General features: G+C 37.1%; 2 protein-coding genes across 2 annotated transcripts in view; one reads left to right on the forward strand and one right to left on the reverse strand.

Annotated features, from left to right (window-relative positions):
* The window catches only part of LOC136850788 (calcium-activated chloride channel regulator 1-like), a 308332-nt gene extending 288371 nt beyond the window's left edge, over positions 1-19961 (forward strand). The window contains exons 15-16 of the mRNA XM_067124788.1: positions 2179-2412; positions 16351-19961. Coding sequence (XP_066980889.1) covers positions 2179-2412; positions 16351-17201 — 1085 coding nt within the window. The 3' untranslated portion in view covers positions 17202-19961. The remainder of the gene's footprint in view (positions 1-2178; positions 2413-16350) is intronic.
* On the reverse strand, positions 19934-26600 carry LOC136850795 (uncharacterized). Its single transcript, XM_067124801.1, has 2 exons — positions 26583-26600; positions 19934-20407 (listed from the first exon to the last, which is right to left on the reverse strand). Exons 1-2 carry the CDS (start codon positions 26598-26600, stop codon positions 19934-19936), a joined length of 492 nt encoding a protein of 163 aa, XP_066980902.1.
* Positions 26601-27190: the final 590 nt, after the last annotated feature.

Consider the following 27190-nt stretch of genomic DNA (forward strand, 5'->3'; position numbering starts at 1 on the left):
GTAGGACTGCTTTTTGCTGCTCAAAAGTATTAATAGTGCCTTCACACCTCCATTTTTAGATTACTGTTTTGATCATCAGGTTGTTGAGGCCATCCTCAAACAGGTTTTACAAAATCAGTATGGAAGGCCTCACAACCTAATTATAATTGTCCTTTCAGCAGATGTCAAATGGTACCGAGCTGTACTTTACTACAGAAGAATAGCCTGATCTTTTAAATTAATGAAATGATTTTATTTTGTTTGAACAGTAACCTTTTATTTTCTTTCATATTCTCTGTCCTTCATATATTATATGCATTTTGATATTATGAGAAAATTAATATCAAGTCATCTGCTGTAATTCAGGTTTTGTTATTGCAAGATTAGGGGTAGTTCTTGATTTGTAGTTGTCTGATCGAAGGGCTTTAACTGTAGTGAAATAATATCCCCTAATAAGGAAGGTAAATCATTTGTTTGATTGTAATTGCTCTAAATCTCTTTCCTCATAAAGAAAGCAGATTTCTTTAGATCCTTTGTGGTGATGTAAGTGAAGCAGCTATTTATGTACCGAACTAGGTTGCTTTGCATGCTTAAAAACATCACACAATCCTTTTCATTTTACTTTAAAGTAAATTTAATACTTCCCCAGCTAGCAATATTATTCTTAGACAGGAAATGTAAATGCTTTCCGCATAAGGGAATTAAAATATGGTTTCCCTTCTAAACTGGCCTCTGCCTTTCAAATCTCTTACTACATAAAGAGACTTTTTATGTATTGGAAGTAAATACTGTAAGACATAGGAGAAGTAGGAAACTTACAGAACAACTGATGTATTTGCCTTCCTTCCTTTCCACAGTTAAGATGTATTCATCATAAGGTGTAAAGGACTAAATCTTTATTAATAAACAGATCTCCTCGTCTGTTAAGTTGACAAGAGGCCAATTGTTAATTGAAATTGATTTTTTCTCTTAACTACAAACAAACTCCAAAAGTAGAGTTATTCAATGAGGTCTCTAGAGGTGTTCTTCAACATAGACTTTTAATAACCACTGTTAAGACAGTGGCCAAACTTAAGACTTTATCTAACTGAACAGCCCTACTAGATTAGTGTCCAGGAATCATAGAGAATGCTTCCATTGCTTCAATAAAGCCATTTGTAAGGGAAACCATAGCCACAGCAAAATAAATTCATGAGTTAAAAGTCTTCCAGGGAGGTCCTTCCTATCTCAAAGTCAGTGAAAGGATTTTGACTGTACAGTATTGCCAGTAATGTGACTTTTATGACCAAATGTAAGCTTTGGATGACTGTACCTTCACAAGGTGCATCCAGTCAAATTATTTCTCACTTTAGTTTTGGTCACAGGAGGCAACCCTCATGGGCTGTTTTTCCAAGACTCCTTGATATGGTTTGTGGTAAGACTATCCTTTGAAGAGAGACAGACTGGTTAGGAAAGTGCAGATTTTCTGTGACAGAAAATGGCTTATATGGAATAATATTTTGGCAATTAATAGAGGTTTCCACAAGTTAGTTGGCCTTCAGGTAGTTGCTTTGTATGCCACTGCTTACCTGGTCTAGACTTCCCATCAAAAAGTTGTGTTGGGGACTATTGTGTCTAGGCGTTAGAATGAAATAGAGGGTTTTAGGTGAATAAAATGAAAACATCACTTTTAATGCCTTGAGACTTTTTTTTTTTTTTTTTTTTTTAAGAGTGAAGAATCTAATGTATGAAAAAATTTCTTTAAGATGTTGGAAGAGTGGAGGACCCGATGAGACTTGTATAACAGTGATTTTTATACTAAAAAGTTTTAGATAGTTGCCTGGCATGGGTGTTAAAAATCTTCTCAAAATGTTTAATTCTTATAATCTTGGAATTTCATGCTCATAGGAAACCAGTAAAATCTAGGAGAGTACCATGGTATATGGAATTATATATCCATTATTAATATGTGTCAAAGTTAAAAAGTAACTTTGAATGAAGTTATAAATATGTTGTCTAGAGCAAAACTATTGTAGCAACAAAAATTTATATCTCCCAAAAGTTTAGCAGAAACACTGCTGAGTATTAACAACACATTTAATGCCTTTTTAATTGTAGATTTTACTGTAAGAGAGACAAGCTGAGTGGTATTCTCTCTGAATGGAAAATACATAGGATTCTGAAAAATAACTTACTCTTTTATCATTTTTCATTACTCAGATCTCGACCTTGCTTGTTGCGGCAGCAGTCTCAGAATACCTGGTGATTTACTTACAAGTGCTGGAACATTCAATTTTAGCTCCAGTGAAGGTATTCATGGCCAATCCACAGGCACCTTTCCAGATGCAAATGCGTATCCCCCTGGACGTGTGACAGACTTGAAAGGAGTCAGAGTGGACGCTGAATTAACACTAACCTTTACTGCCACTGGCGAAGATTTCAATGTAGGACAAGGTGAGATATCTTTTATTAACATATTTGAAATATTTCTTTCCATTCATTCCATGAATTTTGTATGTAAAAGTTTGAGATAATTTAACAATCTTTGAGTTATACAGATTAATACAGCCAAAGCCCTGTCAGATAAGGTCAAATAAAACTCTGTGGGTGTAAAATGACAACTGTACCCTTATTCCCCCTACCCTGTCAATACCACATAACCATAAACACTCAGTATGCTTGTAAGAATCATCACACTTTAAACTGAGCACTTGATGCAAATGGAAATTAGCTAGCTTATCTTCACATACTGTATTTGTAACAAAATACATGTACTGTATAAATACACTTTGTAAAACAAGCAAACCACTTTTTCTCTTCCTCTCTCATGAACAAAACACAGTATGGTAGGTAACAATTTGTTTGAACTATTTTGCCTAAAAAACATTTTACATAAAAAAGCAAACCTCTCATTTTTCCTCACGTACGCAACGCAACACACGATACTGTAGGTTTATAGGCATATATGGTAGCGTGGATTTGATATTAAGATATTATATATATATATATATATATATATATATATATATATATATATATATATATATATATATATATATATATATATATATATATGTCATAGAGCTAGAGGAAGGAATGAAAGGAGTTGACCAAGCGCTTTTGTGTATTTCCCACATCTCCTCAGGGTCAAGTGATACAAAAAAATCATTATTTGTTACAAAGACACCTCTGTGGCAGCAATACATAAACATAAAAACTATTGTGCTACCCTTGTGATTTTATTGACAGATTTCTTTAAAGCAAGTAAAACTCTTTATGAAGCTGGGCATAGAAGTGATTTTAATGTGAAAAACCTTCTTGTTTTACCATAAAGTAACCAGATTATGGCCATCACTGGGCTGTTGATACCATTTAAAGTTAATGTCATTTTTAAGAACTATGTACTTGAGAACATGTTAATCAGGAGTTCCCCTCTACAGAAGAATGGTTGCATATATGAGATCCTTTGCAATCAGTGTAATAAAAAGTACATGGGAAAGAGTGGAAAGGATCTCGAAACAAGATTAAAAGAACATAAAAGGGATTTTGACAAAGGAAAAATCTATTTCTGGAGAGGGGACCGTGTCACCCGGTGAAAAGGTCCATTCAGCACTTATTTCTAGGTAATTCCGTTGCTAGATACCAGAGAAAGCTAAATGAAATGCTGGAGTTACTACCCCCAGAGCGAGCTCCATTAGATGGAGTCGTGTATGGAAAAGGGTGAACTATAAAAACACAGAACCTTATCCTATAGAGATCCCAAAGTCAAAAGTCCCACAGAGAGGTGCCGTTACAAACCCATGCACCACTCGCGGACAGTATACAAATCACCGCTAGCCGCATTCCATGAAAGCAACACCCCACCAGAATGATGTTTACTATGGGGGGGAGACGACACATGACAGAGGTAGGTCACCGGGTGACACGGTCCCCTCTCCAGAAATAGATTTTTCCTTTGTCAAAATCCCTTTTCTGGATTGGGTCCCGTGTCAGCCGGTGAAAAATTAACAGAGAAATAAATATCATTCTTAAACTGTAAGAGATAACAAAATGTAAGGGGAACAGAAGACCAGAGGTCCACCAAAAAATTTTAATTGCTAGCAATAATAACAAATAATGTACAAATGTAACTGATGGGAGCTTAAAATTAACATGACAATATAAAAAATATACTTAAACAAAATAACTATACAAAATTGAAAACATTATAACATAAATGTGTCAATCAGACAAATATACTGATAACACGGTCAGGTGAGAAAGTCAAGGCACGCCTGACTAAAATGACTGGAAGGGGATAACTGAGGCAGTGGAGGAAGAATTGACTAGGAATCAGAAAGGGTACCAGAGGGAGGGACAACGTTCCCTGCCGCGACTGCTGAGAATTTGAGAGCTTCTAAGGATTTCAAATAGTGACGTTTGAAAACCAAGGGCGACTTCCAACCAGTGTATTTGGTAAGATCCGAGAAATTCATGTAATGGAAGTAGTTAATGGAGGTGGCCACAGCTCTAATATCATGAACTCTTGGGACTGAGTCAGGATTAGCCTGCTTGATGAAGTAAAGGATTTGCTGTCTAATAGCAGACATAGAGATATTCCCCCCACCCCTGATAAAGAGAGGCCCAGATGAGATGTGAGAGGACCTGTCTAAATAAGCCCTCAGTGTATGAACTGGACACAGGGACAGGTCTTGAGGAAGGGGGAGAATTTTCCAAGGCGACCACCTATTCTGCAGATCTTCATTTTTGGCTAGGAATTTAGGGTGAGGAATCAGCAAAACCTCCCCTGGTGGAAGGAAGTCGACATGGTTGGGTTCCCTAGAGAGTGCAGACAGCTCTGAAATTCTAGCACCCGAAGCTAGGCTAACTAAGAACAATGTTTTCCTCAATAAGGAAAGGTAGGGACAAGACTGATTATCGATATCTGAGGCTAACTTCAACACATCATTCAAAAACCAGGAAACCGTATGTGGACGGATTACTGGTCTCAGTCATGCACAGGCCTTAGGGATGGAAGAAAAGTAAGGATCTGTGAGGTCAATTTTGAAACCGTACAAAAATACTTTTCGTAAAGCCAACTTGACTGTAGTAACAGTACTGGAGGCTAAACCCTTCTCAAACAGTGATCTAAAAAAGGAGATTGCCAAATTTATGGTCATTACTGTAGCCTCAGATTCTTTCAAAAAGAGTGCTAGCTTCTTAACTGCTGAGTCATACTGCCGAAGAGTGGAGACCCGCTTATCTGATTCCAAGAACATGGTATTAACAGGATCAACATTAGCATCTCTTTGAGCCGCAAATTTCATAAAGTCCACAAAGCCAGGGCATTTTGAATTTTTGAGGAAGCTGACACAGTCTGAGTTTGTACTACTTGTGTTAGTTTCGGACTGGGGATTTGGATGTGGCGAAGTTTCAGTTCCAGCAGAAGTGGAAACTGGCTGCTCTTTGGCCAGTAGGGAGCCACTAGAGCTACTTGACCCTTGAATGTCCTGAGTTTGTGAAGGACCTTTAACAACAAGTTTACTGGAGGGAACAGATAAATCTTCTTCCACCTGTTCCAATCCAATGACATTGCGTCCGTGAAGAGAGCTTGAGGGTCCAGGTTGGGAGCTACGTAATGAGGAAGCTTGTTGTTGAGCTTGGTTGCGAACAAATCTACCTCCAGGCCCGGAACTTGGTTGCAGATCCAATTGAACGAGACCCTGTCTAGGGACCACTCCGACTCGAGGGGAGTTGTCCTTGATAGAGAATCCGCCACAACGTTCCGGACCCCTGCAAGATGAGTGGCAGACAGGTGCCACTTGTTCTTGCACGCCAAGGAGAAAAGTGCAATCATTACCTGGTTGATCTGGCTGGATTTTGAACCTCCCCTGTTTATGCAGTGGACTATCGTGGCACTGTCCAGAACCAGCCTTATATGAATCTTCTTGGGGGGAAGAAGCTTCTTTAAGGTAAGAAAGACCGCCATGGCCTCCAGAACGTTTATATGGAACTGGTGGAACATGGGGGACCAAGTCCCCTGCACTTCTTGGTGTTGAGAATATCCTCCCCACCCGCTTAGGGAGGCGTCTGTGTGGATAACCAACGCCGGAGGAGGAAATTGCAGGGGGACTGACTTGGACAGGCTCTTGACAGTCGACCAAGGCCGGAGTCTCTTTTTCAAGATGGGAGGAATCAGAGACACCTTGTCTCTGAGGCTGATATTTGCTCGACTCCGCCACACTCTGTTGATATCTTTCAGTTTTACCTTCAGCAACAGATCTGTCACTGAAGCGAACTGAAGGGAGCCCAAGACTCTTTCTTGGGCCTGTCGAGAGGCTCGTTTGGACTTGAGAAACTGTCTGGTTGCTCTGGCTATCTCTTTCCTCTTGGGAGGAGGAAGAGAGAGCTTGTGAGAATTCAGATCCCACTGGATTCCCAGCCATTGAAAACAACTGCTCGGAACTAGGCGGGACTTCTCCTTGTTTACACGAAAGCCCAAAGATTCTAGAAAGCCAACCACCACGGATGTAACCCTCCGGCATTCCTCGACGCTGGATGCCCAGATGATCCAGTCGTCTAGATACGCGGCCAGCGTAATCCCTTGAGACCGGAGTTGTTGTACGACCGTGTCTGTCAACTTGGTGAAAATCCTTGGGGCTATGTTGAGGCCGAAGGCATCACCTTGAAGGAATATGCCTGCCTTCCGAGCCTGAACCCCAGAAAGGGGGAGAACCTTCTCGCAACCGGGACGTGATAATAGGCGTCGGAAAGATCTAAAGAGGTGGTTACGGCTCCACGGGCAGTAGGGTCCGAACTTGGGAGACTGTAAGCATCCGAAGAAACTTGTCGCAACGAATGTAGGAATTCAGACGGGACAAGTCCAGAATTACTCTCCGCTTGTCGGAACCCTTCTTGGGAACACTGAAGAGCCTGCCTTGGAACTTCAGTGTCCTCACTTTCCTTATAGCCTGTTTCTGCAAAAGATCTTCCACAAAGTCCTCGAGATCCTTGGACGGAGCCTGATAAAACTTGACTGGTGGAGGGGGACCGTCGATCCAACTCCAACCTAGGCCCCGAAGGGGGGGAAATCGGTAATTCGTATAAAATACAGTTTGGCTAAAAAGGAAAGATATATGACAACCTACCGAATCATCGATAGCTTGCTCGTAAAGAGCATAGCAAACATCACATCCGTCAGGGTGCCAAACAATGAGATCCCCTACGTGGACCGCACACCCAGAGTGGGACCGACAAACTTCGTGGCCGCTGGCCTGGTGGAGGGCTGCGGAGCACCCCTGTTCTTGGCAGCGCACCACCTGTAAAAGTATGAGATTATGAGTACACCGTGTAAGGTGCCGGAGCAACACATTAGTATATATAATAAAACCGTGAAACCTGCCGGAATGATCCGGAAGGCAACCGGATTAAAATAAAATCTCATACAAAATAAACATAATAAATATACCGGAACTAGCCGGAGTAACATGCCTTAAAAGTATGTGACGGATACAAAATAAAATGGGAATGTTAAAACTGTCCGGAGTAAGCGCATTCCCGGCAACTGAGAATGAAATTCTGAAACTAGCGATAACGGAAGACCGGTAAACACTAGAACCGCCGGAGCGGGAAGCAAGGAATGCGCCTCGAATAACAGAAAAGCAGACAGTGGTTAGCTAAAGGAAGGGAACGTCAAAGGTCCGGACACGAAGACAGTCAGGTGGAAAACACTAACTGGCCACGAGAATAGGACTAAACCGGAGTGTCGTCTAATTAAACAACACGCCGGAGATGACGTACGGAGGGGAGGGATGAATAGACCAGGAGGAAGAACCGTAAAGAAGCGACCAGAGAGTGGGAATGCACAATCCGGGCGCTCCGGGTCCTCACGTCCACTTGCTGACTGAGACAGCTACCCAGCAAGCGCGAGAGAAGCCGGAGAGGGAGAGGAACAACCTCCATGGTCAGAAAGGGGGGGGGAGGAGGCAAAGAAGGCCAAAGATGGTGGACGGGAGAGGGGGAAGCTCCCCCGGCCACCAGCAGTCCCTGGAGGGGTATAGGCTGGTAAAGTCAGAGACTGTACCAAGGGCAGGCCAAACAATGCAGAGGAAGGGGACACAGGCTATAGGCTAAAAGGATAGGAATGCTCCCAAGCCTTGATAAGTTAACAAGATTGAAAACGAATCAAGGGGAGAGAGAGCACTCGGGAGGAGGGAGGGGTAAGGGTGTGTCGACATAACCAATAACTGGAAACTAACCTTATGAAATGACAAAACTAGGGTAGGCTACGTGATGTCCCTCGCTATCCCAGCTTAACCAAGAGGCTTATTAGCCTAAGCGGCTTCAGGGAGAGGGAAGCTACGACATCCCTCGCTATTTCAGCTTGAACAAGAGGCTTATTAGGCTACGCGAAAAGCCGAAACAGGGGAAGGGAAAACATAAGATGAAAAGACCCCAGCCAAAACTTAAGGAGAGCGCCACATTGGAAAAACGTACACAAAACACAATGATGGACATGTGAACGAAAACGAATGATCGACCACCCCCCTTTTTTCATGGAAAAAAGGGGGGGCAATAGCCTAACGCCCCAGAAAAGGTAATACTAAAGCTAACAACCAACCCATGATAAATGGATAAAAAATTAACAAAACGAATATAAGAGGAGGACCATACCCAACCCGATGTGGACGTGAAGGGAAATGGCCGCCCTCTAACAAAAGAAATATCCATAATAATCAACAAATATCAAATGCATCCGAACACAAGGGCAAAGATTAAACAAATAATCTTAACAGTACCAACGAAAATAAAATTCCCAGAAGCTAAGAGAAGTGAAGGGCAAAAATAAGGCATGTTAAGGAAATGATAAGAGGCGAATAGGCCCGAGGGGGTAGCCCGAAGCCTAAACGACAGCCTTCACTCTCGAAGCAAAGGGACACAAAAGTTAATCAATCAAAATCACTAATTAGACTTCACGAATAGGAAAATAATCCTAAACATGAAGAGGAACAGTGAAAAAGACCCAAGTTCGCGAACCTCGCATGGAGGTCACGTGAGGCCGCGAGAGGAGATCGAGACGGGCGTTATAAATCCCCTTAATTACTAGACTAAAGGGAAATATGGAGCCTCAATCGCCTCAAATAAAAAACTTAACACTGGTACTCAACTTTGATGAAGAAAGACCTTGCGAGGATGCCATAATGATGCAAATAAGCACAAGATAAAAAGCACAACGAAAACACGTGTGACCGTAGGTGCTTGCTGAAATGGAATGAGGCTAGCGGTGATTTGTGTACTGTCCGCGAGTGGTGCATGGGTTTGTAACGGCACCTCTCTGTGGGACTTTTGACTTTGGGATCTCTATAGGATAAGGTTCCGTGTTTTTATAGTTCACCCTTTTCCATACACGACTCCATCTAATGGAGCTCGCTCTGGGGGTAGTAACTCCAGCATTTCATTTAGCTTTCTCTGGTATCTATCAACGGAATTACCTAGAAATAAGTGCTGAATGGACCTTTTCACCGGCTGACACGGGACCCGATCCAGAAATATAATGTCAGAACAGGGAATACTGCAAGTAGTTTGTTTCAACATATGAATGACTGCAACCACACCATGAATTGGAAAGAAGCTAATGAGATCAAGTTCTGTAAACACATCACAAAAAGAAACATTGTTGAGACATGTATAATAAAGAAAACTCATGTAGATTTGATCAACAGCAGCCCCGGGATGGACAGACTGGTTTGAGCTACTTATAGACAACATATTTAGACAATTAGTTTTCAAATAGTAGTATGGTAGTTTTATGTTTATGTATTGCTGCCACAGAGGTGTCTTTGTAACAAACAATGATTTTTTGTATCACTTGACCCTGAGGAGGTGTGGGAAATACATGAAAGCGCTGGTCAGCGCCTTTCACTCCTTCCTCCAGCTCTATGACGACACAAATTATCGCAAGTTCTAGCAATAGATCGTCGATATATATACAGTATATATATATATATATATATATATATATATATATATATATATATATATGTGTATATGTGTGTGTGTGTGTGTGTGTGTGTGTGTGTGACTTCTCTTACTATGTATCAGTCCTTTGTCAATGGCTTAGAAATCAAATCAAATCGGTCAGGACCTTATTTTTTCACCTGTGGTAATGTGATATATATATATATATATATATATATATATATATATATATATATATATATATATATATATATATATATATATATATATATATATATAAATATATACAGTATATAAGGTGAAAAATAATAGACGGGGTGTGGGTCCTGACTGGATTTGATTTGATTTCTAAGCCATTGACAAAGGACTGATACATAGTATGAGAAGTCACACACACACACACACACACACATATATATATATATATATATATATATATATATATATATATATATATATATATATATATATATATATATATATATATATATATATATATATATATACATACAGGTTGACCATCACTAATCCGGCAGTCAGTAGTCTGGAACAATCAGTAATCCGGCACAAATTTCAGCTAGAGTAATTTCTAATGTTTCCGCACTAATTTTCAAATTTCCCGGGTCGCTGTGCTAACGTTAGAATTAGAATTAGAAAAAGACAATTGCCTCCCTTTCTTAGATGTTTTAATACATAGAGAACTATTTCAGTGTAAATTCAATATTTATAGGAAACCAACCAACAACTTAACTAATGTCCATTTTTATTCAGGCCATCACCTCAACATCAAAATATCAATTTTTTCTTCTTATGTTTTTACGAGCCTTGCACATTGTCAGTCCCCAGTATTTGGATAAAGAAATTGAATACATAAGAAAAATAGGGACAGATTTATGTTATCCTTCACATATACTAGATATTTGTTATAACAAAGCCCACAAAAAGTTTTTAGTGAAAGTAACATGAAGAAAGAAACCCCTAAGAACATTCTTAGCTTGCCTTATTTTAGTGGTTTTGAAAACATAAAATCATTGTTAAAACCTTTAATGTAAACCTCGTTTTTTCTTATAATAACACACTCAAAAGAATGTTAATAAAAAATAGCCCTAAAGAAAACAACAACATAATATATAAAATTCCATGTTTGGATTGCCCCTCTTTTTATATTGGCCAATCTAGCAAAGATTTAGATGTACGTATTAAGCAACATAAGTATTCAGTCAAAACTGGGCAAGCATCCAATGCTATATTCATTCATTTAAGTGAAAACTCTCACAGGATAAACTGGACTGAAAGTTCAGTGATTGCCAGATCGAAAGATTTCTCTTCAAGAAAACTATTGGAGTCTGCTATTATCCAGCTTACTTCCAGTTGTTGTGAGCCCTTTGTTGGCCGACTCGATTGAGCTTCAGACTGTCACTCAATGGGCCGGAGTTCAGTTCCCGCGGCCGGCTGATGAAGAGTTAGAGGAATTTATTTCTGGTGATAGAAATTCATTTCTCGCTATAATGTGGTTCGGATTCCACAATAAGCTGTAGGTCCCGTTGCTAAGTAACCAGTTGGTTCTTAACCTCGTAAAATAAGTCTAATCCTTCGGGCCAACCCTAGGAGAGCTGTTAATCTGCTCAGTGGTCTGGTAAAACTAAGGTATACTTAACTTTTTACTTCCAGTTGTAATTTTAATCTTAGCCCTGGCTTGTATTATTTGGACCCCTGTATTAGAAAAATGTTCAAGAATGACCTAAAAGATAAAATCGCTGACTTAATTACAAGTTAGCTACTTGATATATATTTTCTATATATCTGTATGTTTAATATAATTTTTATTTGTAAAAATGTTCATCTTGCAAAAAGTTATTATTGTTTACAAAAAAAGAGAATTATTGTGTTGTACTAAAAATTTTTAGGTGGTCAGTCACGAACCTGTATAATCTTTTAATTGTCCTGTCCCTGCTCCTGAACAGTTGATCCTAATCCTTTGTAAAAAACCTCTTAAATATTTAATCCTGTTTTGGCAGTTCTACTAATTCTTCAATTGTGTTGGATTCCAGGTACATATGTTTCCTTTATAATCCCCATCTGTCATTTATATGAGCTTTCTTTGTAAACATACTTTTATATTTCTTCAGTCTGCTAAGTAAAGGACACAGCGTCGAAAGGCCTCACAGCACTCCAGTGTTTCCGTTTCCTCAGGATTTTATTTTATATATATATATATATATATATATATATATATATATATATATATATATATATATATATATATATATATATATATATATACTACAATGGGGTACCCTCCAACAACCCCATCATTTGTTGGAAAAAACTTTTCCCAAATTCAGCATAGCCTATGCAAGGGTATTTAGTATCTATACATAAATGGTAGCCTAGCCTACACTATACAGTATATTTTATACATATATGGTGTAGTAATTATAAATATCAGGTAATTCTGGAGGTTCATTCAGATTGACTTTTGACAATTCAGTACAAAGGGAAATTGAATAACACAAAAATTCGTCTAGCCTACATTATGGTATATAGGTTCCAAAAACCCCATCGGTTGTTGGAAAAAAACTTATCCCGAATGTAGCCTATTCTATACAAGGGTATTTAGTATCTGTACATACATGGTAGCCTATCCTAAACTATTCAGTATACTCTATAATTATACGGTATAGTAATTATTAATATCAGCTAATTCTGGAGGTTCAGTGCAGATAGACTTATGATAATTCAGTGCAAAAAGAAATTGAGTAACACCAAGAAGAATCAGACATGCACTGTAAGGGTGGGGTACCCCCCAAGATTTGTTCCATCGTCGGCATACTTGAACAATGCCAGGCTTTTGAGGGCTATGTACAGTATAACTAAAAATCAGAAGAGGAGGGGGATGATAAAGCAGCAAATTTTAGTGTTTTTTTTTTTTTTATGAGTTTACCGTATATACCCTTGTATCATGTGACTTTTGAAGACCTAATTTTGAAGCAAATTTTAAGGGGGTCACATCATATAAAAGTAGCATATGTAATATTCACATATTAGTATTGTATTTTAAAATACAAATATAACAAATATGCATCTTTCCCATGTATCTTTTAAAAAGTTTGCTTTACTTCACTGTATCCAAGAATATTGTATGTATTCTCATATTATTGTATTATAAAATACAAACATAGCGATCATTGTTTTGGTTTGGAAATCAGCTGAGGGCAATTACAAGGTAAGTTTATTTCACTGTATTTAACTGAATTCAGGGCGGATTTTCTTGCTTCTAGTTAGCGTAAATGAATCTCTAGATACTCTGTTTATATGGAACATAGTTATTTTTCATTATATAAGATGTTTTTAAGTTGAAGTATGACTTAAATACGTCGCGTTATGAACTAAATTATTTTTTTTTGTTAATAGATTGCGTTAGGGCATGTTTTTTGTGCAAAAAATCAACAGATTCCATTTGCTATTTTCGCTTATTTCATCATAACATGAGCTTTATGTATTTATCTTTTATCAGTGTCAAAACAACAGTAAAATGTGCCCTTTCGTGCCCAGTAGTTTTGATTAAAATACTTTTCTCTCCAGTTTTATTTATGGTCTAGTTTACGGGAGTTTCATTCACATTGCTGATGTACGATAATTTATAGTCATTAGCAGCGTGAACATTGTTTTCTCAGCTTCAGCTACAACTTGCAGCTTAAATTTAGCACTATCTTTCCTTGGCGATTTTTTCTCCATAGCGAATAAGGGTAAGGGTATAATGTAAAATTATTTCAGTCCTATTCTGCTTCTTGTTTGTAACATAACTATGGTAATTGTTTACCATGGTACGATGGTTGAAATGCAAGCAAAACAGCTGTTATCCAATTTGGTTGTTCATAGCAAAACGGCTCATTTGTTTATGGCTGTACACTTTTATGCAATAAGCATAATGTCACTAACAATTTTATCATTCTCTTTTACTTTTTTAACTTATGTAACTAGAAGATGGGATAGAGAGATGAAGGAAAACAGGTTTGTCTATTGTAATTTGGTGTCTCTCGCTGCCTGATTGTATGCTGCTGCCTGTGCCTGTCACACAGGAAATTTAAAAATATATTCAAAATACTGTCTTATCAGTGTTAATTGCAAACCCCATCACAAAATTGAATATCGCAAGGCGAATTTAATTTTCATAACTCAAGTACTACTACTGTATATATATATATATATATATATATATATATATATATATATATATATATATATATATATATATATATATATATATATATATATATATATATATATATATATATATATATATATACATATACATATACATATATACAGGTTGACCATCACTAATCCGGCGTCACTGGGACCTGGAGGGTGCCAGATTAGCCATTTTGCCAGATTAGCCATTTATTAGGCTAGGATACACGAAACCCAGCAGCTAAGCACCTCATCTTAGAATTAAAATATCCCATAAATCAGTACAAGTTGGTTAATAAAGAAAAGACAATTATCAAATACAGGTAGTGCTCGAATTACGATATTTCAAGTTTACGTTGGGGTTAGCAATTGATACCGGTACGAAAATATTTAGGAAATAGTTTTAGATTTCGCACAGGCGCAGGCAGCAAGAGAGACCAACTTACAATAGACTAACTTCTTTTCCTCCATCTCTTTATTCCATCTGCTAGTTAAAAAAGTAAAAGAGAATGATAAAAGTATTGTCAGTAATGTTATACTCTTGCGTAAATGCGTACAGCCATAAACAGTCGAACGGGAAACTGTTGTTTTGCTACTAATCGTATTGGATAACAACTGTTTTGCTTGTATTTCAACTATCGTACGGTCAAACAATTACTGTCGTTATGTTACAAATGACGTTAAGTACTGTACAATAGGACTGATATATTTTTTTCACTATACCCTTATTCGCTTTGGAGAAAAGATCGGCAAGGAAATATACTGCTTCAGTAACTTTAAGCTGCAAGTTGTAGCTGAAGCTGAGAAAACAATGTTCAAGCTGCTAATGACTATAAATTATCATGCATAGGCAACATGGATGAAACTCGACCGTAAATAAAATTGGAGAGAATGTATTTTAAAACTACTGGGCATGAAAGAATACAAATTACTGCTGTTTTCACGCCGAAAAAAGATAAATACGTACAGCTCGTATTATGATGAAATCAAGAGAAAATAGCGAAGAGAATCTTGATTTTTTTACACAAAACAAACATGCCCCCAAAACGGCCAGCCGCAATTCCCGCGAACGTCATATATTAACGAAAAAAATAGCTATATTAATTTCACAACGAGACGTATTTAAGTTATATTTCGACTTAAAAACACTTTGTATGACGAAAAATATCCTTGTCCCAAATAAATAAAGTATCTATATTCATTTACGCTTACTAGAAGCAAGAAAAGCGCACTGAACTGAGTTAAATGCGGCAAAATAAACACCGCGTTATCGGTTCCAAAACAAAACATTGATCGCAATTTATAATACAAAAGCAATATGAGAATATACGCAATTGGATACAATGCAGTAGTAAAGCATAACTTTTTAAAAGATCCATGAAAAAGATGCACATTCGTTATGTTGATGTTTGTATAATGCTGTTAATATGTGAATAGAGTTCAGTATGATGTAGGCTAGGCTACCGTATATATAGCCTATACGATATACCTTAGCGTAGGCCAAAAGACAATAAAAAATGGAACAGCAAAAGCATGCTTGCATTTACAAACACCTCCAGTTTGTCGATGCAGCACACAGCGCCACCAAATCGAAGCGGCCGGCGGGAAATTTGAAAATTAGTGCGGAAACATTAGAAATAACTCTAGCCGAAATTTGTGCCGGATTACTGATTGTTCCGGACTACTGATTTCCAGATTAGTGATGGTCAACCTGTATTCTAACCACGTTTTGTTTTTAACTTTTGAATTTGTCTTTAAATCCAGCATCCTGCCTTGAAAGAGAAATTTTATTGCAATAATTATTTGTAAGATCATAAGCAGTAAGCCAGATTGGAGTGCTTACCACAGAATTTTTGAACCCACCAAAAATCTCAAAGGGTTAACAGACATTACTTACTCTAATTACAACAGGATAATGTATTCAACTCTTAGTTATTTTTTTGGAACTAATGGCCCCCACATGCTCAGTGCACCAGTTACCGTTTGTCATGTAGATAATCTGAGCCATTAATAACACATGATTTATAAACTCTGAAATACTTTTTAATCATGTTTTAGATTTTCCTTCAGGAGCATTTTGAGTGAGGTTGGAACATAGGTTATTTTAAGAATAATGTAAAGTTTCCTTTAATCGTATTAACCCCTTTCCTAAAAAAAACTATGGAAGGTGTCTGGTTTTGTTTTTCACAAACGGATGTATCTGATTCCTATAATGTACTGTTTAAGTTTTTTTTTTCCCAGCCTCATCTTACAATGTGAAGGATGTCTTAGACCCTGCTTTCATTTTGCCAGTCAACATTTCAGTGGATGCCGGCACAACAATATCTACAATAGTAAGTGTGGATTGTGACACAAACTATGCTTTTGTTGTTGAAGCTGTTGATAGCACTCAGCATGCAGGTGAGCTTTCTAATGAAGTGCATTTGATCTACAGTTGTAGTAGTGAACTTAATGCAGGTGCTATTGTTGGTATTGTTTTGGGCTGTGTATTTTTAGTTATAATCCTCGTAGTTCTGGTGTGCGCCATTTTTAAACGTGACAAAGTAAAGGAATCAAAATTAGGTTTCATATGTAAATGTGCATGTTGTAAATGTTGTAGAAAAAAGGTTGACAGCAATGAGGACAAAAAAAGAAGTCACCTTGTAACCTCTAGAATAAAAAATAACATTGATACTAGAAATCGTACACCCCAGATTGATGGTAGTGGTCATATTAGTTCTTCAAATGCACCTGTCCCTATTCGTGGTATTGGAGATGTACTCCGCAGACATGATATGGTCCAGATGGCAAGAAGTGTTAGTGATATAGGGTCTCAAAGTGATAGTGGATTAAACGTGGGAGTGAATGAGTTAAGGGATGATTCTAGTGTAGCATATTCAGTTCCTTCAAGTCATAACCCAAGGTATAACCCACATAATCAAGTTGGAATCCCACCACAAAGACACGACCAGTTTCATCATCACTATGGTGAGCATGATAATTATGCCTATAATGACTCTGAAAGTGGCACATTCAAAACATCACATCCTACTGGGGCGAACAAGAAACCAATTCTTCCACCAACACAGCGAAGGAATATGACACAAGTGTAATGGAATAAATTGAACATTGTTGTATCAAACAGTACTCAGTTGCCAATAACAACGCTATTCAAAATTTTTCCATTGCAGTATCATTTGAACTTTACACGTATTATGTCATTTTGATAAAACACCATTAAAGATGTCTCCAAGCCACTGCTGCAGTAACTTTTATCACCTTTTAACTTTTATCACCTTTTTACTTGTCTTCTAGTACAATACAAGTAGATGGCTGGAGTTGTCAAAAGGTGGTGGTTGTTTAGTTTTTTACTTTCATTAACATCATAAGAATAGTCTGATGAATGTGTGTGGCAAGTTATTGATGATGCCTTAGAAATTATTCTAATTATTACAAAAAGTAAATAGAATGCTCAGATTATTCAAGGATTAAGTACAGATTAGCATCAAAGATTTTCCTTACCAGTGTGAAAATGGACTTGAAGTTGTAAATGGTTGCCTCAGTAACAAAGATACTTGATAAAAATTGCTTATGAGGAATTCTTTCGTGTGTTTTGATCTTTCTGTCAAAATCTTTGCACTTCTGTGTATGCATAAAAAATCTGACCACATATTTTGTAATGCTGGACCACTAGTTGCTGGTTGGCTAAAACTACTTCTAAACTTGTAATACAATGGACCACCAAACTTGTAATATTACAAGTTATGGACCACTAATCATATGGTGGTTTCTGAGATGTATGATGGTATTGTAACATTTTTTTGTTTCAAAGCTTGTTTCCTAATGGTATTTTGATATAATTGTATGATATATTTTATGTAGAAGGATTTTTTTATTAAGAGAAGGGAGTCATTGTGTTATATAAACTGTAATCAGTGATGAAGAGGTTTAATCAGATCTCTGGGTCAAAAAGTTTAACTCTCAGAGGGGTGGCCCAAAGGGCTTGCTTTTAATAACAAAATGTAGATTTTATTAACTTGCAAGTCATAAAAAATGTGATAATTGGACAAATTGAAATGATAAAGATTCCAACAAAAAAATCCTTTATCAATTTATTTCCAAAACCTAACATTCGTTGTTGGTTTAAGTTTGGATAAACATTTGTATTGTTGAGCTTTGTCAGCTTTATTAAAGTTTATGGAATTTAGAGATGTTAAATAATAACTGATTTGGATTATTACATTTGCTTTGGTCATAGTACAAGTAGTTTTGGCTGCCTTATTGACATCCTCATTTCCTTTTATACTGATATGGAGAGGGCTCAGACACATTTCAGCATTTACACCAGTTTCTTATAATTTATGTAATGCAAACTCAATTTACTGTACAAGGGAATTTTTTGGACGATAGTTCTGAAGGGTTTCAGTAGCAGTTCTCCAGTTGCAGAAAACATTACTGTGGTGACTTTTTTTAATATTCTTAAGTGCTGAATTTATTGCACTCAGTTCTGGTGTGAAAATAGAAATATCTGTTGTTAAGGAGACTATATTTTTTACTCTGTAAAGTGCCAAAAATTGCTATGACTGTTAAATTTTGAACCATCAGCATAAACTGCATAGTGTGGAGCTGTGTATTTGACATGTTCTGTTTATTATTGTTTATGATGCTTAGAAGTGGATGCATACGTTTTGGATAAATAATGTCAACAAGTACAGATTCTGACTTGACAGGTTGACCGAATAGGAGGTACTTCTAGTTCCAGATAAAATCTGAACCTCATATTTACTGATTCATTAGGATAATCAGCTCTGATTGGGGAGAAAGGAGGATGGTTACTTATAGAGATAAGACTTTGTTCAAAATCATTCTTTTAGTGGAAGAATGATTTGGTTGTATGTGTTTTTATTGCATTTTACATAGTTACCAGGTCATGGTGTACCTATAGTCTGGGTTCACCACTTTCAACTTGTAACAGTACTCTTAGAGATGATCTAAAAGTATCATTGTCAATTCTTTGTCCTTCAGTTTGTCCTTCAGTTTGAGTAGATTTTAAATTTTTAATGTAAAGACAGATCCTGATCCAGATATTTGAGACTAGTATAGTATTGATTCCGATTAAAGTATTTTTGCATATACATTTTATAAGTGCAGTTTGAGCTTTCCAGTTTAGAGGTATATCAGATTTTAGACTAAAGGACTTGATTATTTGACTAGCATTGCTTCTCTCTCATTTTTATTTTGATTCCATAATTTTGTTTTCCCCTGACATTTCTTTAGAACATATGGTAATTGTCTTCGTGGTCTTAACAGAGTATTGAAATCCAACTGAGACAGCCCATGAGAATCTTCAGTTGTGACCAGTTTAAGGATTCATATTGTTTGTTGCAAATATAATATGGCTAGGTCATCCATATAAACATTATATTTTACCCTAGTAGCTAACTGTTTTGTGATGTAGTGTAATGTAAATATTGGGATACTTTTCCTAATTTTTATGTTTTGGAATAAGTATCAACATTGGTAAATGAACTTGAGAACAAAATTATTGTTATATACTGTTGATAATTATCTCCATGTTGGGTCAAATACAGTCAGCATATCAAAGAATATTGCTTTGGTAATGTTTAACATTCAAAGCCTCTACAGATATGGTCTTTTCAATGGAGAAGTGACCCTAATGTTGATGGATTATCTTGAGATCCAAACAGGTGAAATTATGATTTTAGACTTAAGTATATAATGTTTAAAGTGCTTATGTGTTATTCTGTGAAGTATATAATGTTTAAAGTGCTTTTGTGTTATTGTGTTAATTCGACTTCTTATACATTCTTTTTACATTCTTGGGTCAGAGTAATAAGAAAACACATCTTCGCTGAATGGGTTTTATTGTCCAACTAACTATAGAGTCAGCAACAATTGCCTTTGTATTTATTTTGGGTTTGGCAACTTTTGCTGTTAGCTCCTCTTCCTCAAATTCACTTTCACTGTTTTCATCACTCTCATATTGTGCTTTCTTCCCTGATATATTCTTCTTGCTTTTATTTTGTTTGTCTTCTGTCTTGTATCTTCTTTCTTCGTTGTCTCTTCTTTCTTCCTTATCTTTGCTTTCTTCAAATTTTGGACAGTTTCTTGTTATATGTCCAAGCTGGCTACAAGCATAGCAGACAAATCTCTTGTCTTCTCTCCTGTAACCACATGCGTCATCTTCTCTTCTGTAATTTTTGCTTGAATTTCCAGCTTCTTTTCTTGAAGCTCTTTTGAAGCTTGTTTTATAGACTGAGGATTCCTCTTCTTCTCTTGCCTCGAGTTTATCTTGCCTCTCCTCAAAAAAGCAGTATTGACTTTACATTTTTTTATATTTAAATCTTCAATTTTTGAGAACTGTGATGTCAACAAAATTTGATATTTGGGAATATGTTTAAGACCCCTAAGTACAAACACAGCTACCATTGATTCTCCAAATTGAGCCACTTCTTCTCTTAAAGCTGCATTCACATCTCTGGCTATTCTGATTACATGGTTATATATTCCCTCATAGACATTTCTTCAGTTTTCTGCATCTACACAGTTCTAACTGTACAGTGGTTCTCAATTTTTTTTGAGTGATGGCACCCTAACTAATGTAATCATTACCGTGGCACCCCTTCTTCACCATCCCACATTATCGCATGAATTAACTTCTTATTTAATGAATAAAATTATTTTCCATACTACATATATATATATATATATATATATATATATATATATATATATATATATATGTGTGTGTGTGTGTGTGTGTGTGTGTGTGTGTGTGCGTGAATGTATTGGAGTAGACACACTGATGATAATTATATGAAGACTTCTGCAATTTTTTTTTTTTTTTTTTTTTTTGCAAATGTTCAATGAGATGATCTAGCCAAGACAAAACTCATGGCAATCTTGCAGCACCCCAAGGTGCCACGGCACCCAGTTTGAGAATCACTGTTATGTAACATCAACTATGTGGAATGTATCCATTTTTGTGTGGATATCACTCAAAATTTCCCAAGCTGCTTTTGCTTTGGTGCATTCAATGATGTCGTCCAGATCCAAATTATCCACTCTGTGTGGTATAACTGAGTGCGTCGTTATTTCTTTGAAGTTGTAGTTGTGTCCAGTCGTTTTGATCTTCAGCATATCATGGATGAATGTATTCCCACCATCTTTTCTGGGCGAGCGCAGCCTAGTTCTCTTCGCCCAGTGGAAATAATTTGATTCATCCAGAATTCATCTTTTTCTTTCCTTGTCTTTACCCGCCATTTGTGTATCTTGCTGTGTCACGGCACTCATAGTTGTAGGGCATAGTACCTCGACATTGTTCGACTTCCAAGTTTTTCCCCTCACTTTTACAACACTTATTTCACTGTTCGCTTACTCTTGGCACTTTGGGCGCATCTTGGGCCCATAACCTTTTAAAGTGCTTGTGTGTTATTCTTCGTTAATTCAACTTCTTATATATTCTTTTTACATGCTTTCTACCTTCTTGAGCTGGAGTAATAACAACATAGGTCTTTGTTGAATGGGTTTTATTGTCCAACTAACTATAGAGTCTACAGTCTCGCTCTATGGGACAGGTCTGTTTATACAGTACACTGGTATGCGAATGACTGACTTGAGCATTCGCTTCTGCCAGGCGGTAAATTTAAAATCAAACAAATTATAAGAGACACAACTGAGAATCATATGTTTACACTAATATTTTAACGTACTGCAATATGGTAGTCTGTCACTGACCATTTTTAAAGAGCTTATACTAACTGGTTAAGAAGGTCTATAGTTAATGGTTTTGCTTGAGCCTTTTCTGGGTTTAGCTACTGGAATAATGATGCTCCACTCCATTGGAAATAAATCTTAGCTAAAGGTGGCACAGCTCTGAAAACGTAGAAGCTCTTGAAATTATAAATCTGCGGGTATCATAAAGAAAATCAAACTTGTGACAATTTTATGATGTGAAAAGTTAGATTTTGCTAATGATACCTGGTGTTATAATTTCAGAAGAGGTTCTTTCTTTTCCCGGAGCTGAGCCATTAAATATTGAAAGGGCATACAACTAATCTAATTCTGAAATGGATTTGGGTATAATATATGCCTTCAACCGTTTCAGAATTTAATATAATTAGCTCTATATAAATAAAATTTTTTTGCAGCATTGTTTGTACAGGTAGTGGGTGCTACTGTGTCAAAATGTCTTGCAAGGATATTAGTGATTTTGAAAGAGGTGCACAATAATGAGCAGGTGGACAAGTACTGCTGGTTTATTGGGAAAGCAGGTTGCCTTATAAAGCGGCGTGCAGATGTCACACAAAGGGATACAATAGGATACAGGTGACCCAAGGTCAATTGTTCTTGATGTGACACAGGACAGGTAAAATACAAATGACATGAAAAATAAATTACAAGAATTGACACAATAATATTCTGACACATGTACAATGAAAACAGGCATAAATAAATCAGTAATAGATACGTATTTACATAGATAAAAATGTGGCTATTTAGCATGACCTAGGCTTGTGGGAAAGGCACCGCAGAAAATGGGAGGTTCACCACAGAAAACCGTTGAGCGGGAACTTTACAATTTCATGTTTCTTGTATTGTGAATTCTGTTTCCATTAAAGAAAGTAATATGTCAGAGTAGCCCAGCAAAACTTCAATTGATATTGCAGTATCTCTGGCATATTTGCTACAAAAGCTCACTACTGATATACCCTAAACATATTGCCTCCAAGATATTATTTCCTCCTCTTATTACATCTTTTCTAAATTTAGCAGAAACCTTACTATACACAGTACAGTATTGGTTGCAGTATATCCATTTCTAGCCATTTTTATTAATGTTTTGTCTCGTGGTGGTGGTTTATTTTGAAGTTCTTGTATGTTCTGTTTAGAGTATCTAGTTGTCTTCCTGTTTAATGTTTAGTTTTTATCTTCAGCTAATGCATCTGATTACCAAGGGACACTTGTTTAGAAACGTGTGCGGACTATTTTTTGAAAAATAATTATTCGAAAGACAATTGTTCGAAATTCAATTATTCGAAAACAGTTGTTAGAATGTGTAATTGTTCGAATTCACAACTGATCGAATTACAAGATATTCGAATAAGCAATTCTTCGAAATGAATATTATTCGAATGAGTAGTTATACGATAAATAACTCAATTGCATTGTTTGTTTTTTAAAAACATTTTTTAAAATACTTAAAATACTTGCTTTGGTAAATAAACCACCGGCAAAACTTCAGTGTTATTTTTGACGCTTTCCTATCTAGAAGAAACCTCTTAGACCTTATGATGGCTGAATTCGTTAAGAGTGAAAAAGGAAAACCAATGTTATTAGTGGATGGACATTTATTTGTTAAAGATAAGAAAATACAAGATAAAACATATTGGAAGTGCCATAAATTTTCAAGTTACTGTAAATGTCGTGCTATAACAGTAAACGAAGATGTTACTATTTCTAAAGAACATAATCATTCAGCTGATCCAGCTGATATAGAAGTGCGAAAATTTATGGAAAAAGTTAAAGACGACGCAAAGCATACACGTGACTCCTCATTATATAATTTCAACCGCAGCTTCAAATCTTAGCGAATATGGAGCTCAAGGATTGCCAACTGTAAACAGTATTAAGCGTTCGATTAGAAAGGTTTGCGCGAAAGAAAATTGTGGACTATCAACACCAAGTGATAGGATGGATATAGTGTTTTCAATCGAATATATGAAGACATTCAAGAATGACGATTTTCTTCTTTTTGACTCGGGCATGGAAATAGCTTTGCTTGTGGAGGTGGTAATGAGCATTGTTGCTCCATCAAGTATGTGTGGATATGGAGAAATTTCTGTAGTGTGTAATTGATTCAGATCCCAGTGTGCTTCATGGAGATATAATGAGTAAGTTAGTTATGCAGGTTTGCAAACATGTCATTCTTATTGGAAAGTGATCACTGTTATACAGACATAACATACACATATACAATACAGTCAGACTTGTCTACGGTACAATACAGGAAGAAAAACATATTATAGCCACAGTTTTGGTTATGCTTTTTCACTTGTGTTTCCATTTGGTGAAGTTTGCTGTGGCTCCTGTAATGGGTGAGGGAGCATCCTCCTCTGGTATGTATATTTTTTTCCCTAGATTTTCTTATTTTTATGGTTTCAGTATTATTTTCCTTAGGTTTGTGTTCTGCTTTATTTACAGCTAGAGGGTACTTTTATATAGTTTTGCAGTTCTGAATTATTATTATTGTGGGTACTTATTTTAAGTTTTTCAGTGACGTTTTGATGGCATTCTTTTTGGTCTTCCTTAGTAGAAAACGTATTCCATGGAATTGACTCTGTTATGCTCATAATTCTTTCTGACTATGAATTCTATTTTTAATATGGGAGATTTAGGAAATTGGTTTATTAGCACTGTAATGTAAGAGGGTTTTGCCATGGATCAAGTATCCCTCGTACTTTCAGCGCCAGTTTTGCTTCTTTTACTGTTATGCCTGTTCTCAGTAGCTTTAATTCTGTCTTACATATGTAGAAAACTTTCTTTGGACCTTGCATGATGTCAAAGTCCACAGTCGATGCATTTATGAGTAGTGTAGTTCCAGTTTGTCGTATGTTCTTCAGTCCCAAACTGCACTAACCACCTTACTAGACATTTCTTAAATGTAGTATGTCAAAGATTTGAGCATAACTTGCATTGTGGCAGATTAGGTATAAATGGGTGTGTTCTGACAAGGAATTTTTGTTGTATGTGATAGATTTAGTCTTTTAAATTTGATTTTTGCAATTTTTGTTGCAACATTTTTTTTGCTGGAGATCAGAGATATTTCTGAGCCATGGGTGTTGTAACTTTTTACTGTGGATCAGATACAAGGCCAAGTCATGAATGTTGTCGTATCTTAATTTTAATGATTATAGTAATTTGTTTTTTTCTGGCTATCCCTCTCCCTCTTCAAAGTGAAATCTGTTGAGATTGGACCTGGCAGTGATGGAAAAGTTAACATAATTTTTTTGCCTCTATCGACATGCCAGCTACTCAAATTCTATGGGTGAGGAAGCATGGTGTCCAACCTCACCGTCCTCCTTGTTTTAGGAGTGACCAGAAGCTTATTCAAGGCCACTCAAGGGATGTTATCTAAAAGTTAGTTCTGAAAGGGCAAGCAATGAAGAAAGGAGTGGCAAAAGCTGAAAAAGGAGGGCTAATTTAGGTTAGAGCAACTACCTAAGGCCAAGCTAATAGTTGGCTCTCTGAAGGGTCCTGCCCAATAGCAAGTGCTCAGGAGTTTTTGGGGGGGAACTTGCAGTTCAAATTCATAACTCATACAGCTGGCCTGAAGGGTTTGGTTTAATAAAATGGTAGAAATATATCTATGCAAACTTACATCTTTGTAAGAACTTCATTAAATTAAACATACTGAAAATTCTGTAAGAACTTCATTAAATTAAACATACTGAAAATTCTGACAAAAGCTTGTGTCCATGTCTAATCATTTTCTTTGGGTATTTACCATGAGAGTTAAAGTTTTCATACTCAGTGGTTGGGCTAAACTACCCAATACTAATAATAACAATATAAATAGGAAGTAGACCCTCTTTTATACAAGTGGTGTTGAAGGTGACGGCTGCATCAGCAGCATTCAGGTTGTATAGAGTTTTCTGTATTTTTCTAATAATTAATTTTTCTAGGTTACTGCATTCTGCCAGTAATCCGCCAATATTGGTCATACTAGGAGAGGAAAGCAGGTTGCAAAATTGGATAGTTTATTTCAGATGAACACAGTATACCAGTAACAGGATACTGAAATCGGGAATTCATCCTCTGTAGAGTTGTCCTTAAGGAGAAAGTCTTCTTTTGAGTAGTCCTTCAGGAGAAAGTCTTCTTCAATGTCAATCGAGGCCACCTTTTGCTCAGGCTCCACTGAGCATGGTCACGCCAAAAGATGGGAGTAGACTGACTTTCGATGTGTCTTGCTCTTTATATATGAGAAGGTCATGGGGGGAGGGGGTCTAATTCAGCCACCTGCTGATTGACTGAGAAGAAACATTCACATTGGTTATTGGCTGGCGAGATTTTCTTGAAAGCCAAAAATTTATCACTGGTGGTCTCTCTGCTGCAGTTTTGCTGAGTGGTAGGGCTGGTGTGTGATGTCATTCTCTGGTATTTCCCAGCGAATATTCTGATTGGGCGCCAGGCGGCTCACAGAATCCCCAGCATTGTGAGGTTCCCATTCAGGATTGTTTTTTCTTGCAGTGTCTGGCACTGGTCTGTCTGCTACAGAAGCAATGGGCCGCCCAATGCTGGTAGTCAGGAGGAATACCAGTTGGGTGGTATTTAATAAGGGGTGCCTTGGGTCGGGGGCTTTTCTGATTACTTCTGTATTCCCCACTATTTTTATCCTTGTGATGCTAGTATTGTGGGTATCTCTCATATGGTTTTTTACGGTGCCTTCTTGGGCATGATGAGATTCTCTTCACCAGCTTCATGGTAGTCATGCCGATACAGACACCTTGACATCAACGGACTGGGCATTTGAATCAGTATACCACATTCGTCTGTTTAAAAGGGTCTCTCGTTGGTGGGGCTGGGTTGTTTTTCATAATTAGGTTTCTCGTGCAGCCGTTTTGATAGCAAATGACGAGGTCAAGCTGTGTGTCAGTGTCATTAGTGAAGACGTTGTCTGCAATGATCTTAATGGCATGTTTGTCTTCCAGGTATTTCGAGAGCGTCCTCGCCTTATAGAAAAGTTGAACACTGCTTTGTTGAGTTATTAGAATACCCATTATTTATGAGTGCTTTGGAGATACGGTCTAATTCTTGGTGCGTGCCCTGCCAAGAGGAATGGTACGCTAAAGCCCTTCTTACGAAGAATTGGACCGGATCTCCCAAGTACTCATAAATAATGTTTATTCCAATAAACAAGTCAACAAAGAAATACATATGGCAATGGACTGGTGGTACAGCAACTGCGAGCAGCCACAGCCCGACCCACTAAGAAGTGTTCGACTTTTCTGTAAGGCGAGGATGCACTCAAAATACCTGGAAGACGAACGTGCCATTAAGATAATTGCAGATGTCATCTTCA

The sequence above is a fragment of the Macrobrachium rosenbergii genome, chromosome 3 (genome assembly GCF_040412425.1).
Source record: "Macrobrachium rosenbergii isolate ZJJX-2024 chromosome 3, ASM4041242v1, whole genome shotgun sequence".
Lineage (NCBI taxonomy): Eukaryota > Metazoa > Arthropoda > Malacostraca > Decapoda > Palaemonidae > Macrobrachium > Macrobrachium rosenbergii.